Genomic DNA, 17,279 nt, shown 5'->3' with positions numbered 1-17,279 from the left:
AAAAACAAAATTAAGAAAGTCAAAACCCCTTTGATCTTCACTGCGGTTCAAAAGAAGCCAGGAGGGGAATTTCCGTTTGTATAGTTCAGAGGCCACAGCAACTATTCGCTGACACTTTTTAAACTTAATGTCAGAGCATCACGGCGAGGACACTTTCACTGTCACACTTTCCATTCATCTGCTTTTAAGATCTGAGCCATTAAATTTCCAAACATTCACCAATTATGATTTTATTAAGAAAATATCAAAATATATGCTGGTGTAATAATACAATTGTAATTAAAATTATGTACAATGTGACAGAGAACTTTAGCATGAAACACATAAGCACCTATAATTTATCCTGAAAACCATTGCAGATAGATAGAAAACTCATGTATGTATATTTAAATCAATTACACTTTAAATATTAACATTTGTACAATACTGTGATTCTAAGCCACTTCAAGTGACCAAGAATAAATTATAAAATTATGTGATGAGCTTAAAAAGAAGCCCAGGTATTAAGACTATAGGACTTAATATAATGTAAAAGACTTTGTTTTTTACATTAAGCCTATATAAGTCTTATTAGCAGGGGTTCGTATTAATAATGTGCATTTATTTTACATTGTGCTTAAAATCATTAGCAAATACATTAAAATATTACAAAAATATACAATAAGAAGATAAAAAAAGAACTAAGCTTTTCCTGTTAAAAGTCCAGAAGGCAGAAAATAAAAATAAATGACTACTGTATACATACATACACACATATACATACAGGTGAAGTCAAAATTATTCGCCCTCCTGTGAAATTTTTCCTTTTTCAAATATTTCCCAAATTATGTTTAACTGAGCAAGGAGTTTTTCCACAGTATTTCCGATACAATTTTTTTCTTCTGGAGAAAGTCTTATTTGTTTTATTTTGGCTAGAATAAAAGCAGTTTTTTTTTTAATTTTAAAAGCATTTTAAGGTCAGTAGTACTATTAATCCTCTTAATCAATATTTTTTTTTCAATTGTCAACAAAACAAATCACTGATACAAAATGACCTGCCTAAATATCCTAACTTACCTAATTAACCTAGTTAAGCCATTAAATTACACTTTAAACTGATTACTAGAATCTTGAAAAATATCTAGTAAAATATTTGGTGAAAAGCCCTGCAAAAATTTGTAATGACTTTTGTGATTTTTTAAACTTATTTCAATTGATCTGAAGACAAAACAAGATTTACACAAACTGGAAATATATTTCCTTTTATCCATACATGTACACATGAACATGTAAACTATGTCTATAAATTCACTCTTTAGTAAGACATGTCATACTCTTTTTGTTTTTTAAACATGTGTTTAGATATCCAACTGAAATAAACCTAAATTATGCATTTAATCTGGAGTTTTCTTTAAAAAATGTCCTGCCTTTATCAGCCCGCAATGAATCAATGGATCCACTGGTTGGGAAAGGAAGGACGCATTTTAAGGCTGCGTCTGAAGAAGGCTTTACAATTTTTTGAAATGAGACAGCCTTCATCGCGCCGCAATGACGCAGCGCACTTCAAATGCATCCTTCCGAGGATGCAGCCTCTATTGCGTCATCCAGGTGGATGCTGCACCCTGTTGTAGGTTGAGGAGATTCCCTCCAAAAATGTGTAAAGCGTTCTGAGTGTCCAGAAAAGGGATATATAAATGTAACGAATTTATAAAAAAAAAAATGTAAAAATACTGTCATCATGGCAATTATAAAAGAAATCAGTTTTTAAATGAGTTAATAAAACTATTATGATTAGAAATGTGCTTAAAAAACTTCTCTCCGTTAAACAGAAATTATATAGAGGGGGGCTAATAATTCAGGAGACATCAACAGTACACACACACACACACACACACACACACACACACACACACACACACACACACACACACACACACACACACACACACACACACACACACACACACACACACACACACACACACACACACACACACACACACAGTTCAAATTTGTGAATTACCTTTAAAAGTAAACACTTGTACAGTACTATGACACAAAGCCATTTCATGTGACTGAAAATGAGGTTTATAATCAACAACTATGTGATGATGAGCTTAAAAAGAACGCTGGTATTAAGACTAGTATGGTTTAAAATAAAGATGGTTTTTACTGAAATATTTAGTAAACAACACATCAAAAAAATATGAAAACTTATCTTAAACTACGCTAGTGCATTATTTTAGGTGTGCAGTGTGTAGCTACCAAAACAAAAATAGTGATGCCACATTGTGCAGCTTTTGGTTGTAACTATCAGTGGAAAAACACTGCGTTTCCTGCTAAACATACAGAAGGTTGTGATATCCATCTGTGCTGCATCTTACACTCCTAAAGATGGAGTCAAGATGAGGCAGCTTTTACACTTGCAGTTGCTCCAGCTTTTCTTGCAGTTCTTGTGCGCAGCCTGACAGGTTCATGTAGTGTAATGTCGAATAGATGTTCTCCATTTTGGCTCCGCTGCTCTGACTCCACAGACGTAGCATCAGGTACTGCTTTTCCAGATAGGACGGGCCTGCCTCCAGTTCGATCCGCTCCATCTGATCATCCGACACAGAAAGCAGCCGCAGAAACTCTTTCCAGCGCAACACGGGAATCTCTCTAATGACAGTGTAGAGTACAGGTGCCGGCCACGACTCCTTCTGCAAAACCTGCATCACTGCGGAAACAAAAGGAGATGTGGCCTTTAGATATGGAGGAGTCGGGTTTTGTATGTGTAAGGTTGAGAAACCCCAAGCTGCAAGATTAAAGCAGAGATAGTTCATACAAAAACTGATACCTCTGTCATCATTTACTCATTCTTCAACTTTCTTAATTCTGCTGAACACATAAGATATTTTGAAGAAAGCTGGAAACCTATAGCCATTGACTTCCATAGAATGTTTTCATCTTCCTTTGAAATATCTTCTTTATCGTTCAACAGGACTAAAGAAAATAATGAAGATTTGGAACCATTGGAGGAAGAGTAAACAGTAATTTTTCATTTTTGAGTGAACTATCCCTTTAAATATCCTGTTGATTGCTTATAATTTGCGGTAAGCGAGTACACAAAGTTCTATCAGTGCTAGCAGATTATACACTGTATAAATATGCCGAGTTTCTCACAATTCCCTCAGGTTGTCCCAACAAAAATCAAGTTAACTGAAGGGTTTTTACAAATTTAAGTGGATTGAACATAAACAATTAAGCAGTCAAACCTGCAATTATTAACTAAAATGTGATTATTTTTAGGGAAACGCAAAGCTATAGTTTCCTGCGGGTCTTGAAGGCATTAAGGCTCACTATGCAGACTGATTGCCATTATTTTTACCAAATTAATACAAAATACAACAACCAAAAATTGAAAACAAAAACACAAATATGCTCTTTTATAACTGCATTAATAACTGCATTAGTCTTCAATGAAAGGTTAGCAAGTTTCATACCCGCTTAACTACAATAATAAAATAATGGAATTATTTATCAAGATCATTGTTGGTTCTTAAATTATGTTCTGAAACTCGACAGAGATTTTGGAAGAGATGCGCAAGAAACTAGTCTTTCACAAGGGAGAAGTTGGAGGACAGAAACTAACAAAGGTCTTGAAATAGGTGTGGTAACTATAGTATAAATAAAATAATTCGCTCCTGTTCAGTGTTATTTGAAATAATACACAGCAATTATTTTCAAGTATTTCAACGGCCCATTAGAAATTACCCATAAAGATAAACATTAAGGCTTACAATTTTGTTTAAAATGAAGATATTTTAAAATTTTGCCTGTGTATTATCTTCCGCTAAAGAACAAGCATTTTGATTGTGTCAACACCAACGCTGAGTCCCAATTTGTGTACATGTGCACTATTTGGTGCCATTTTTAAGAATAAATACTGGAAGTAGTGTGTTCACACTCAAAATAAAAACAATAAGGCCTTTGAGAAATGAGGATTTTATTAAAAAAAAACATTTAATGCACTATATAGCAGCTTTTAGGAGCTCACACTTAATAATTGATTATAAATCGCGTTTGGCATGCTGTCCCAGGAAAGAGCCCTGAGCTTAGAAGATCCATGAGCTGGGGCTCCCTCCCTGAAAGGCAAAAAGGGGGTTTGAGCTCAGGTAGGTCTCGAGAACTCAGTCTGGCTTAGATATGGCTATAACAGATTATAGGGATTGCTATGGAAAGATTTACTGCTGGCTAAGAGCTCATCTATGATGCCAATTTGGTTTAGTCAATTCACTTATGGCACTGGACCACTGTGTCGCCATATCTATTAAAAGGGAGGAGTATGGGTGGAAGAGGGGATTCTTCCAGACGAAGATAACTGAGGTTATTTATGGTGTGTTAGGAATCAGCCGACTGGTGAATCATGTGTTAGCTGATGCGGGACCAGCTGTGGTCAATCATAAGCACTGACTGATGATCCTCTCAAAATTAGTTCATAAATAAACTTCACTTAATTTAATAAATGTTCATAGGTGACTGACATTCAAAGTACATTATTTTGGACACAGCAACAGTTTGGTGTCAATTCAAACAATATTGTTCATACCAATAGATTATAGCCTTCATGAATAAACATAAGATCTAAGGTTTGTATGGATGTATCCCAATGTACCATACATCACATGCAAATATACCTTAAAAACAGCACGTTCATTGGCTGTTTGCTGATGCACGGTCAGAATGTCTATATGCTGACATCAAATTTCACAGGTTTTGTTTTGTGACTTTGGTCCTAACGGCCTAGCTATCCTAAAGATGTAAGAAGAGTATAACACACCTACTATATGTCACACACAGCAAACACTATTGTGGTATTACTATTGTGGTTAATGAAAACACCATGGTGCAGTGACACTTTCGGCTAATTAAACAGTATGAGATTAAAGTAACACAGTTCATATATCATACTAAGAGGAATATCATATTAGGAGGTTGATAGCTTTATTTCTATTCACACAAGTTTATGATTTTGTGTGTTTGTGTGTAGATTAAGAAATCTTAACATATTTCATTTTTTAATTTTTCAAATCCTTAATTTGTACTTTGTTAATAACTACAAAATGAGAAAAAAGCTGTTAATTTTCATCAAATTATGCAAGCTAATGATGGGATTAAAAAAAGAAAGCAGTCCTGGATGAGTGTGCTCATTCAGTGACCAATCAGAATCAAGCATCAACTGACCAATGAGAATCAAGTATTCCAAAAAGAACGTTTAACTGTAGTTGTTTCATTCAGGGTTTGCAGGGTATACATTGTAAATAAAAGATTAAATTAAAAGATCAAAACAAAGAAACTTGCCTTCTTTTCATTCTCCTGAAATCATATTAAAATAACGCATTATTTAATCAGCACTTTTAGCCTGAAGCTTTAAGACAGACACCTAACCTACATGTAACTCACACTGAAAAAGTAACTTGAAAGTGTGCAAGTTGTTAGAAATTATAATCTGATTAGGCGATTCTCAGAAGTTTTTTTGATTGTGGTCACCTAGCTTCCAAGCTTAGCGAACAAATTTACATACGCCTACATGATTAGCAAAATGGATAAGTCACAGAGCTAATGAAAAATTGTTTAGAAAAGCAACTTCAAGATTCAAATGATAAAAAACAACACACCTACGCCTTGTTTTTGCAATATTTTAGATAATTACATTTTGGGTTTCCTTGTGCTATCAGGGGGGTCATGATGCTCTGTATATCTCCACTGGTGATGTTGTGTGGGTAGCTGGTCCCGGGTAAGCTTTTGATAGTGGTTTCATTACGGGCTGAGACATTTCTTCCCTTTAGGGACAAAAAAAATATTATCATGGTGACGTCCGTCACTTAAAATGAAAGAAAGAACATGGGGAAAAACATCCCCTCATCATTTCCACCTTGTAAGTGCATTCTACAGTAGATAACAGAAGATATATATATACAAACCATTGGTATGTGAATGCTGATTACATCATTGGGTTGATCTGCTGAAACAAAGACTTTATTTAGAATTTTATCCTAAATATTACAAAATTTTAACTTACTAAAATTTTTAAATTTAAAGGGGCTATACATGGACACTTTTTCATGTATTAATCAGACTGTTATTGCCAAGGGGCGCCACGGTGGCTTGGTGGTTAGCACTGTTGCCTCACAGCAAGAAGGTCGCTGGTTGGCATTTCTGTGTGTAGTTTGCATGTTCTCCCCGTGTTTACGTGGGTTTCCTCCGGGGTCTCAGTTTCCCCCACAGTCCAAAGACATGTGGTATAGATGAATTGATTGAATAAACTAAATTGGCTGTACTATACATACTCTATGTGTGTGAATGTGTATGTTTTCCAGTATTGGGTTGCTGCTGGAAGGGCATCCGCTGAGTATACATATGCTGAAATAGTTGGCGGTCTATTTCGTTGTGGCGACCCCTGATAAATAAGGGACTAACGGACGAAGTAGATAAATAAGGGACTAATGGACGAAGTATATAAATAAATGACGAAGTAGAGCCCTGCATCGGGCTAATTTTCACGTCATAGCTACTACACATATCGGGCTTCGGGCCTGCTTTAGAAAAAACGTTAAAAAAAAGTTTAATGAGAACTAATGTGTGCGGATCGGAAAAATTGAAAAATTTTTAATATTGAAGAGAAAAATTGTCAATGATGAACTTAAAGCTGTGAAAAACACTAGAGGAAAGGCAAACTTCTGGTCAACCTTTCAAATGATGAACCAACTGGTTATGCACCTCGTACACCTAAGTGAAATTGAGTAATCTCACTGTGGACCACATACCGCTTGGATATCAATATCACTTAAAAACTAAAACTTACATTTAAAACCAAACATTTCTCTAAACTGTTGTTTTTTTTTGTTTTTTTTTTTAAGGGGATTTCATCTTTATTATCATAGAACAATAGAGATTTCAGACAGGAAAGCATTGGGAGCAGAGAGAGGGGAATGATCGTCAAAGGACCCCGAGCTGGGAATCGACCTTGGGTCACTCTGAGCACATTAGTGTTATATGTCGGCGCGCAGTACCACTAGGCAATCTGCACCGACTCTCTAAACTATTCTGATAAAAAAAAAAATCAACCTTCTATTAAATAAAAATCTGGTCTATTTTAATGACTGTAACAACAGCTTCATGTCAGAATCGGGAAAAACATTTTGATAAACTGTTGGACAAGGCCAGGCCTACAGCCTGTGCGTCTCAGGCCAGGGCCAGGCTAGGGTTTGGATTTAAGGTCTATGCAGGGCTCTAAGTCAAGGGAAAATTAATGAATAAATCAATGAATGTTATTGCCAATGTGTGAACAGCCAATTTAAAAAAGAGAACATCTCTGACTTCCTTGGCTGTCTGTGATTAACCTCTAAATTTCTAAGACAGTCAAACGTGTAGAACATTTACTGTATGTGCACCCTCAAAAACCAGAGTAGCTAATACTGAAATAATCTCCTGTGTTCCACACATAACCCCTTTAAGTGAACATCATTGTTTATGTTAAACTCTGTAATGCATGAAAGCTCTTTTAAAACCTTAACTGAATTCAAATCAAGTACATGTGAATATAAACAAACCTGATCGATTTTGAGAGTTTGGACATTTTTCGGTTTTCCTGCAAAAGCGTCTACCGAACCAGATGAGAAAGAGACCGATAAGACTACCCAAAAAAGTCACAATCATCAGAAACACCAGCAACAGAGTGTCAGATAAACCTGTGGAAAGGGACAAATCAAACATTAAAATCAACACAACTTCTATATGTGTGATTCTGCATGTTAAGATGTTTTGATACCTTCTTTATTAATGGAGGAGCAAAACGATTTACAGGACTCGTTTTTGCATTTGACCCTGAAACAAAAGTTTATAAACAATGGTGCATTTAGACTTCACATTTACAGTCACTTTCATGATAAATGAAGATAACTAAGAACTACCAATATATTAGTATTTACCAAATAAGTATTTCATAAGTTACATAATAAATATTGTTATTAGTATTGTTCTATTTTTTAGCGTGCTAACGACTGAAATAGTGTTTCAGCGCTAACATCCTGAGCAAATAGTATCGCAAATGCAGGAACTTCAGATGCTGAAACAGGAAAACCACAACCTATTAACCTACATATTAAAGCATTGAATAATCAAACCAAAACTCCTTACTTTTTTACAAATAACGTACACAATCATGTAAATGTTGAAGTTTAAATAAGGTTTTCCCTCAAAAAAAAAAAAAAAAACTCAAGAATTGTGTTGTTTCAGCTTTAAATACATAGTTTGAACGTACAGAAAACAAAATGCAACACCTTTCAAACCATAACAAAACAATAAACATATTAAATAACATACTTCACACAGCTTTTGCATTCTCTACCATCCCGAAAAAAGCCACTTCCACAAACTACTGGTGAGGTTCCAATAGTTGTTTGCGGGTTCAAAGCTGAGTGACAAATAGAATAAACAGTATAATGAGTATTACATCAGTTTCCTAGCCACAAGATGCTCAGCATATTTAATTTCAATTATGTTAAAGGAAAATCTTGGCCATCAGTATGTACACTTCCTTTAAAGGTACTTACATACGGTGAAGTTTGGGTTAGGTTTACAGAAACCATCAACTCTGATAAACTTCGATTTACAGACGCAGACCCTGTTCTGCGTTGATGTGCAGTTTTTCTCTTCCACTTCATGAGCTGTAAAACTATGGCTGTCAGAGTCTTCTATTCACACAAACTTTCAGATAGATCTCGTTGCAGTTCTATTAATGTGTTATGATGTTTTTCTTACCTGGCTCATCACAAGGATGGCATGGAAAACAATTGTTACGTTTGTTTGTGTGGTCCATGTAGTATCCACTCTCACAACTTATGCATTCCTGACCACTTTTGTAAAATCCTGCAAAAAATGAGGTAAAACTTAATGTATTTGCTTAGTCTTTTATAAAATGTATTAGATTTGCTTGGTCAGGTGAAGTTCCGTCTTTTATTGTATGTGTTTTACATTTTTGTGTTAGTGTTTTCATGTCTGTTTACCTGCTGTACACTTTCCATCTGTCAAGTTAGTACGTATACTTTGGGAGGCTATAAATTGTATAAAGACCTGCAATAAAAATATATATATATATTGCTGTATTAATCTCCATTCAAATGAAACAACAAGCAATTTATAAGGTAACATATTAGAAACTGTTACATATTAGACATATTAAATACATAGTTTACTACATAGAAGGTATTAATTCAGAAAAAAGTGATGTTTTATTAAATACGAGAATATTATTAGTAGTATTCCCTTTATTTCAGACTCTTAGTCCGAATTCAAAAACATAACAAATCACAAAATACAAAAAATAAAAAAATAAAATACAATACCATAAAGATATAAATTGACATATTACAACATATTAAATTTTAAACTGAGGCATTGCTTAAATAATTGTGTTAATGTTATGATTAAATTAACTAAAAGATGACATACTTTTTTAGTAATTTAACCTAGAAAATGAAAATGAAGATTAATATTTCACCACTGTCATTTTTTAGTGACAGTCTCTATAAAATGTTTGCAGACAGTTTAAACAAAACAAAACAAAACAAAACAAAACAAAACAAAACAAAAAAACAAAACAAAAACACCTCACAAACTCTCAAACCAAATCTATCATATGCAAAACAAGTCATTATTTGATATCAGTTTTCAGTAAAATGTTCCTTTTTGGATAACAAATCAAAATAATGGTCCAATGATGTCTTTTAATAGATTTACTAACACGAACAATCAATAAACAGTAAATTTTTTTCAGTATTTATAAATCTTTATTAACGTTAGTAAATGAAAATAAATAGTTCATACTTAATTCACATTAGTAAATACATGAACTAATGAACCAATGTTTTAAAATGTTACTATTATTGTTTTATTTTAGAAACAGATTTGAAGGACTTTTTTTTTTTTTTTACAGAACATGAAAATACGTCTGTATAAATGTATGTTTTTGAAAAAAAAAAAAAAAATATATATATATATATATATATATATATATATATATATATATATATATATATATATATATATATATATATATATATATGCACACACACACGTTAAAAATTTTAACCACATTTTTTTAAACAATTAAGGAAAAAAATGCAGAAATAATTTAAATGACTCATGATGAATCATTTTCAGCAAATAGATGTTGAAAATCATCATAATAACATAATATTACATTATAATTTAAATATTGAAAACATGTTATAAGTAGTTTTTAAAATAGACTATAATACCGTATTCATTTTGTGGAACATTTTATTGTGCAATACACATTTGTGCATGTTTCACAAAGCACATCATATAGCAACAGTCTATCATTATTTTAGATTGCATAGCTCATTTACAGCTAAATTGGTGGTTAGTTAATTTAATTACAAATTGGAAATTCTCATCAAAAATAACGGTTAAAACGGAAAACTGAACTCAAAGACAACAACGCTGGTAGAATAAAAGAGGACTTACCAAATCCAGAAACAGTGTTGACAGTATCATGCTGCGAAGATGTTCCGTTCCAGCTCGTAAATGACAGTTAACAATCAAATTAGAACTCATAGACTTACAAATGGATAAAAAGATGAATTTTTCCGGCTCTGCTTCATGTCAGCTTTGATTTCATCCACCTTCTGTCTCACTCAGTCTGTGTATCTGCTCATACAGGAAGGTGAGTAACCAAACCAGAAAGCTTTAATGTAAGAAAGTGCGACAGATGAGAAACAGGAAAACACGTCAAACTATTAACCTCAGCATGGCATGGCAGAACATCTGATCTTTTGAAAGGTCTGCTCGATTAACTTAATACTCATTTGGTTAGTAACTTTTAAACATCAAATCATAATAATAATTTTAAAAAATTATTATGGCGAACCAAATCAGACAGATGTAAAACATTGACATACTATTTTTTCTTGCCATTCTGGTTTAAATGAAAGCTTTTATTAACAACTTTGATTGCTGAGAGTCACAACTTTTAATTTCCATTTGATGACATAATACTAAAGAGAGTCAAATACAGATTGGTCCTATTCGTATCTTTATGAAACCTCCTGTAAACTTTTGCGCTGCAGATTTTTTTTTTCCTGTTTTAGTTTGTCATCTCTTTCGGTGAATGTGCTTCATGTGCTAAATTTTTTAATGAATAAATCAACATATTTAACTATCAAAAATTTGTCCAAACCTCTTTTACAACATGAAAAAGTGTAAAATGTACAGATTTTGAACTTAGGTGGCAAGATTTTGTGATGTTTCCTAACGGTTAAAGTGATCTAACAGCCCAAAATGAACATGTAGTCACTCTTTCTTTTTGAGATTCTTCTGTCAAAAGTGAAAGAAGATATTTTGAAAAACATTGAAAACCATTAACCATTGACTTCCATGCTATAGAAAACACAAATAATATGCAAGTAAAAAAACAGGTTTTCACCTTTCAACATATTTTCTTTTGTGTTTAACTGAAGAAAGAACCTCATAGAGGTTTGAAGCAAGTGAAGGGTGAGGAAATGATGACGAAATATTTAATTTTAAGTGAACTATCCCTTTTTTCACAGCCAACTAAAATAAATCTGACTAAAACTATGAGAACATTGCACGTCAGGACAAGTGATGATATAGTGCTGAATTAATCTATGCTTTGAACAAATCTGTTTAAGAAATGATTCAGTGTAGTCACTTACAAAGACAATTCACTTGTCGCCACCTACTGGCACTATTTAAGTAACCTGAAGAATAAATATTTGACACCTTTTTCCTAAAAACATTTACTCACACTGATGTTCATGTTTTCCTTATTTAAAATGTACAGAGAAATTAAAATAAATAAAAAAGAGATAAATAAATATAATTTTAAAACTCTGCCACTTAATAAAGCCTTTAATAAAGTGACCAGCATAAGCTTTTAAAGTTGGCGTGAAATCGAAGTTAAGATATCCCATGACAAACACTACCGGTCAAAAGCTTGGGATCAGTTTATTTTTATTTATTTTTTTTAAAGAAAATTATTTTGTCAAGGTGGCATTTATTAAATGTAAAAAAAAAAAAAAGGTTCAATTGTTAAATATTTGTTACAATTCTAAACAACTGCATTCTTATTGTATGTAGCTTCAAATAAAATGATTACCCTGCCATTGTTGCTTTTATTACTATTACCAATAATAATAATAATAATTATTATTATTATAATTATTATTATTATTATTAGAGTGATTTCTGAAGGATCATGTGACTCTGAAGACTGGAGTAATGAAGCTGACAGTTCCTCTTTAAAATCACTGGAATTAATGATTAAATTAAATAATAAATTACTTTTGAACAGTTATTTTATAGTGCATTAACATTTCACAATTTTACAATTTGTAGCTACTGTATTTTTGATTAAATGAATGCAGCCTTAGTGAGCAAGATATCCAAGTGAAATTATCCTAATTTTTATTTTTTTAATGTAGGGCAGTCATAATTTTATTATTTAGAAATTGATTAGATTGCTGGAAGATGAGTGTAGCTGACAAAATGGAAGAAACTGGTGAATGGATAAAAGCAGAGCTGAAATAAGACACGCCCTGATAGTCCCGTCCCAAAGGCATTCCATGTGACCAGAAGAGAAGAAAAGTAATTTCAGGGGGGAAGGTAGGGTTATGTATTTGATTAAAGATTGTAAGGACAAATTAATTCTTACAAAATAATGAAGTGAACACATAGATTGTTAATAACAGGAATATAAAGATAAAAAGAGTATAACTGATTTCATGCTGACTTTTAAAAAGATGCAAAAGTGTCATAATTCAGTGCTCAATGAGGTTTCAGAAAAAGTTCAAATTAAATATTCCATTTCAATGTACTGTATGGTGTTCAATTATGCAGCAGTTCACCCTGCAAAAAAAAAAAAAAAAAAAGTATGCAAGTTGTATAAAATCGAGATTAATAAAAACGTAACACCAACCTAGAAATCCCAAAAAAATGTGTATAATTTCTTCACTGAGCAGACAATCATGTCAACCGGAACTCAGTTGATCAGATTACAGTCAGAATGACAGTTGACAGATGAAAATGATAACTTGCGTTGAACACAGCAGATAGATAAGATCAGAGAAAAGGCACATGGATTGTAAGTGCTGTGTTTTATGAATCATGATTTCTCACAACTTGTGTGCTTTTCCAGGGCGAGTTTAAGGGACTAACCTGAATGGAGTCTCATGAATGCACAGTCATGTACAGAAGAGCAACAGTCAGGATTTTCAATAAACAGTACATTTAATTTCTGTTTTTTTCTTCTTCCACCAGACCCATCAAAGCATACAATTTATATATTTATTTATTTATTTAGGGTTGATGTTGGTCACCATTCACAGCGATTATATTCTGTTGAAAACATAAGTTTACATACACTGCATAAAAAAGGCACATAACCATTCAAAAAAGTCAGATGGTAATGTGACTAAACTTTTCCTCTTTTGGGTAAGTTAGGATTGTCAAATTCATTTCTGTTATGCTTAATAGCAGAATATTGAGAGAGATATTTTTTGAGAATTTGTTATAACTTTTCTTGAGAGTCAAATTTACATACAAGGCCAGCAGGGGGCGCCCAACCTACGCTCTGTGTGGGTCCTAATGCCCCAGTATAGTGACGGGGACGCTATACTGCTCAGTGAGCACCGTCTTTTGGATGAGACATTAAACCGAGGTCCCGAAGGAAGTACTTCAAAAAAGAGTAGGGGTTTAACCCCGGCATCCTGGCCAAATCTGCCCACTGGCCTCTGTTCATCAGGGCCTCCTAATCATCCCCATATTCCAATTGGCTTCATCTCTGTCTCCTCTCCACCAATCAGCTGGTTTGTGGTGTGCGGTCTGGCGCAAAATGGCTGCTGTCGCGTCATCCAGGATGCTGCACACTGGTGGTGGATGAGGAGACCCCCCCCCCATTGTGTAAAGCGCTTTGAGTGCCCAGAAAAGCGCTATATAAATGTAAGGAATTATTAGTATTATTATTACAATAAGATTATTATGCCTCGGAAAAAGCTCAGATGATGGTGTCAAGGTTTTGGAAGTTTCTGATTGGCTAATTGACAACATTTGAGTTAATTGGAGGCACTACTGTACAATAGTATTTAGGAAAACCTCAAACACACTGCTAACTTTTGTGATAACATGGGAAAATCAAAAAGCCAGAATCAACAAGGCAGATTACAATTTGCTAAATTACACTGGGGAAAAAGAATAATGTTTGGAGACATGTCCGGTGGTCTGATGGAACTTAGTCTGAACTGTTTGGCCATAATGACAGTGTTACATTTGGAGGACAAAGGAGAAAGCTTACAAGACTAGGAACACCATCTCAACTGTGAAGTATTGTAGCGGCAGCATCATGTTGTGAGGCTGTTTTGCTGCAGGAAGGACTGGTCCATTTCACAGCAAAGATGGAAAGAAAGAAAGAACATTATGTAGAAATACTGAAGCAACATCTCAAGACATCAGCCAGGAAATTAAAACTTGGACACAAATGGGTCTTCCAAACAGACCATGATCCTAAGCATACTGTCAAATTAGTTAAAATGTGCTTTAAGGACAACAGAGTAAATGTTTTGGAGTGGCCATCACAAAGCCCTGACCTCAGTCCTATAGAAAATTTGTGGGCAGAGTTGAAAACGCATGTGCGAGAAAAACAGCCGAAAAATCTGACTCAGTTACACCAGTTGTGTCAGGAAGAATGGGCCAAAATTCCTTCAAACTATTACGAGAAGCTTGTGAAAAGATACCCAAAACATTTGACCAAAGTTATACAGTTGAAAAGCAAAGCTAAAAAAATTAACAAGGAAAAGTATGTCAACTTTTGACTGTCTAGAAATTAATAAACAAATTCTCCAAAAAAAAAAAATTCTTTCATTATTCTGGCATTTAGCAAATATAAATCATTTAGGTAATCCTAACAGACCTAAAATAGTAAACATTTAATATGATTTACCATCAGACATTTTTTTAAATGGCTATGTTCCCTTTTTAGAGTCAAGTTTACATACGATAAGATTATTATGCCTGTAAACTTCTGGTTTCAACTGTACATTGACTAATGAACATGGGACTTTGTTTTTCTCATATTTTTTATGGTCTGAAAAAGAAAGAAGGGCATAAAACATTAGAACAACACCATGATGAATAGTATGCCACATCAGTGAATACAATACACAGTTTATAATAAAAAACTAGCTATATAAACTAACAAAACTAATTGTACAGTAATAAAGAACTCTGTTGTGGTACCAACCACATATTGGTATTTTACAGAATGACTTTTTTGCATTAACTTTGAAGTTTATGATTCACCCCTTGTGGCTTTCAACCTGTGATGTGCAGATTAAACACTGAACTTCCACCACCACACCAAGCCTGTGAGCATGACCTATGTCAATGAAGATACATACTAGAAGATCTAATCTATCGTCTGTTTGTAGGACTTGTGCAGTTTTTAATCTTCAAACACTCTATCCAACATTAATTATGGACATTTATACTATATAAGAATAATATGGCCTTTATAACCAGTTATAACCTCACATTCTATTCGTTTGGTGATGCTGTTAGTGTGAAAATAATGATACGATGCAGACAGACTAAATCAGCCTTATCATATAACAGTCCACCTAAACCGTTACAATGTACAACTAATCAGTGTTGAGTAAGTTACTTTTGAAAGTAATCTATTACAATCTTGCTGCTTTTATTGAAAATAGTAACTAAACGTGTTACTTAGTTTCATTTTAAGGAAAGTAATGTGAAGGTACAGCTGAAGTCAGAATTATTAGCACCACTTTAATATTTTTTTCTTTTTTAAATATTTCCCAAATGCTGTTTAACAGAGCAAGGACATTTTTACAGTATGTGATAATATTTTTCTCTAGAGAAAGTCCTATTTGTTTTATTTTGGCTAGAATGAAAGAAGTTTTAAATTTTAAAAAGCCATTTAAGGTCAGTATTATTAGTTCTCTTAAACAAAATTTGCTTTTGATTGTCTACGGCAGTTGTTGCTAAAGCAGGGCTCGCGGTACAATGAGTGGGGGTCGCTTGGTGGTTTCCAAAAATCAAATTCATTTTAATAAAATATTTGAATTAGGAAGTAGGAATTACCATATTTTATTCATAAGCTACAGAACAAATAGTAGTTAATAGTTTAGTCATAGTTCATTGGATTCTGACTCCTGGGGTGATTACATTTTATTAAAGACACAGCAATAATGTCAGATGCAGAAAATTGATTTTATGGCAGCAGGTTAAACTTTCTGATACCTTTATGGCACTCACATACATTAAATATAAATACAGGCCATGACTGAACATAGAGGATGGTCTCCAAAATTACACTGAGAATGAGACTACATGCAACATTTGTATATTTATGCAGGATAGTCGGGGCCGTGAGTCACTGGGATTGTTATTTTGGAGGCCGGGGGTTAAAGTTTGGGAACCTCATGATCTGCATCATCATACATGACTTGCCTAATTACCCTTGCCTGCCCTAGTTACCCTAATTAACCTGGCAAATGTCATCATGGCAAAGATAAAATAAATGAGTTACTAGAAATGAGTTATTAAAACGATTATGTTTAGAAATGTGTTTAAAAAAACCTCTCCATTAAACAGAAATGAGGGGGGGGGGGTGTAAACAGGGGGGCTAATAATTCAGGGGAGCTATTCTGACTTCAACTGTATGCGTTCTGTTATTTTTGCTTATTATAAAGATTGTAATATATTACTTTGAAAAAAAAAACTTTAACCAACATCACAATTTTAAGGGATAATTCTTTCATCATTTACTCAGCCTTTAGTTTTTCCAAACCTCAAGTTTATTTCTGCTGTTGAACACGGAAATTATATTTTTTTTAAATCTGAAAACCTGCAACAATCGACTTCCATATTTGTTTTTTTTTTCAATAAGAAAGTCAGTAGTAACAGTTGTAACAGGTTTCAAACATTTATCAAAATATCTTCTTTTGAACTCAATAGAACAAAGGAAATCATAAAGGTGTGGAACATTCTGCCAGAAACATACACTATCTGTCCCTGAAATAAAAACATAAATACAGTAAATAAGAAATGTTGCATCCCAAAAATGTTTAAAATGTACTGATGGTTGATTTCTGCCAGTTGTTCTGTAAAGGAATATGTCATTCATTTGCTTCTCAGATTTTTGTTCTTTATTAAAAACACTTTACAATTTACAAATTATTGTCCTTGTCCTCAGCCCAATT

The 17,279-nt window shown here is 33.5% G+C and overlaps 1 protein-coding gene across 5 annotated transcripts in view; it reads right to left on the bottom strand.

The window, feature by feature from the left end:
• Positions 1-214: 214 nt before the first annotated feature.
• The window catches only part of si:ch211-112c15.8, a 36,533-nt gene continuing 19,468 nt past the window's right edge, over positions 215-17,279 (bottom strand). Inside the window, exons 2-12 of one of the 5 annotated variants that reach the window (XM_087306975.1) lie at positions 10,608-10,692; positions 10,510-10,540; positions 9,027-9,093; positions 8,782-8,889; positions 8,574-8,687; positions 8,344-8,434; positions 7,790-7,845; positions 7,572-7,709; positions 5,943-5,983; positions 5,672-5,801; positions 215-2,695 (exon numbers count right to left, since the gene is read on the bottom strand). In XM_087306975.1, coding sequence (XP_087163101.1) covers positions 2,397-2,695; positions 5,672-5,801; positions 5,943-5,983; positions 7,572-7,709; positions 7,790-7,845; positions 8,344-8,434; positions 8,574-8,687; positions 8,782-8,889; positions 9,027-9,093; positions 10,510-10,539 — 1,074 coding nt within the window. In that variant the 5' untranslated portion in view covers position 10,540; positions 10,608-10,692 and the 3' untranslated portion in view covers positions 215-2,396. Of the gene's footprint in view, positions 2,696-5,671; positions 5,802-5,942; positions 5,984-7,571; positions 7,710-7,789; positions 7,846-8,343; positions 8,435-8,573; positions 8,688-8,781; positions 8,890-9,026; positions 9,094-10,509; positions 10,693-17,279 lie in introns of those variants that run through there. The other 4 variants (XM_087306977.1, XM_087306974.1, XM_087306976.1 and 1 more) reach the window with 4 other exon arrangements.

Source organism: Danio rerio, chromosome 23, assembly GCF_052040795.2.
Source record: "Danio rerio strain M-AB ecotype USA chromosome 23, GRCz13ab, whole genome shotgun sequence".
Taxonomy (NCBI): domain Eukaryota; kingdom Metazoa; phylum Chordata; class Actinopteri; order Cypriniformes; family Danionidae; genus Danio; species Danio rerio.
Note: the sequence above shows the minus strand (reverse complement) of the source record. Positions and strands in the feature narration are given on the sequence as shown.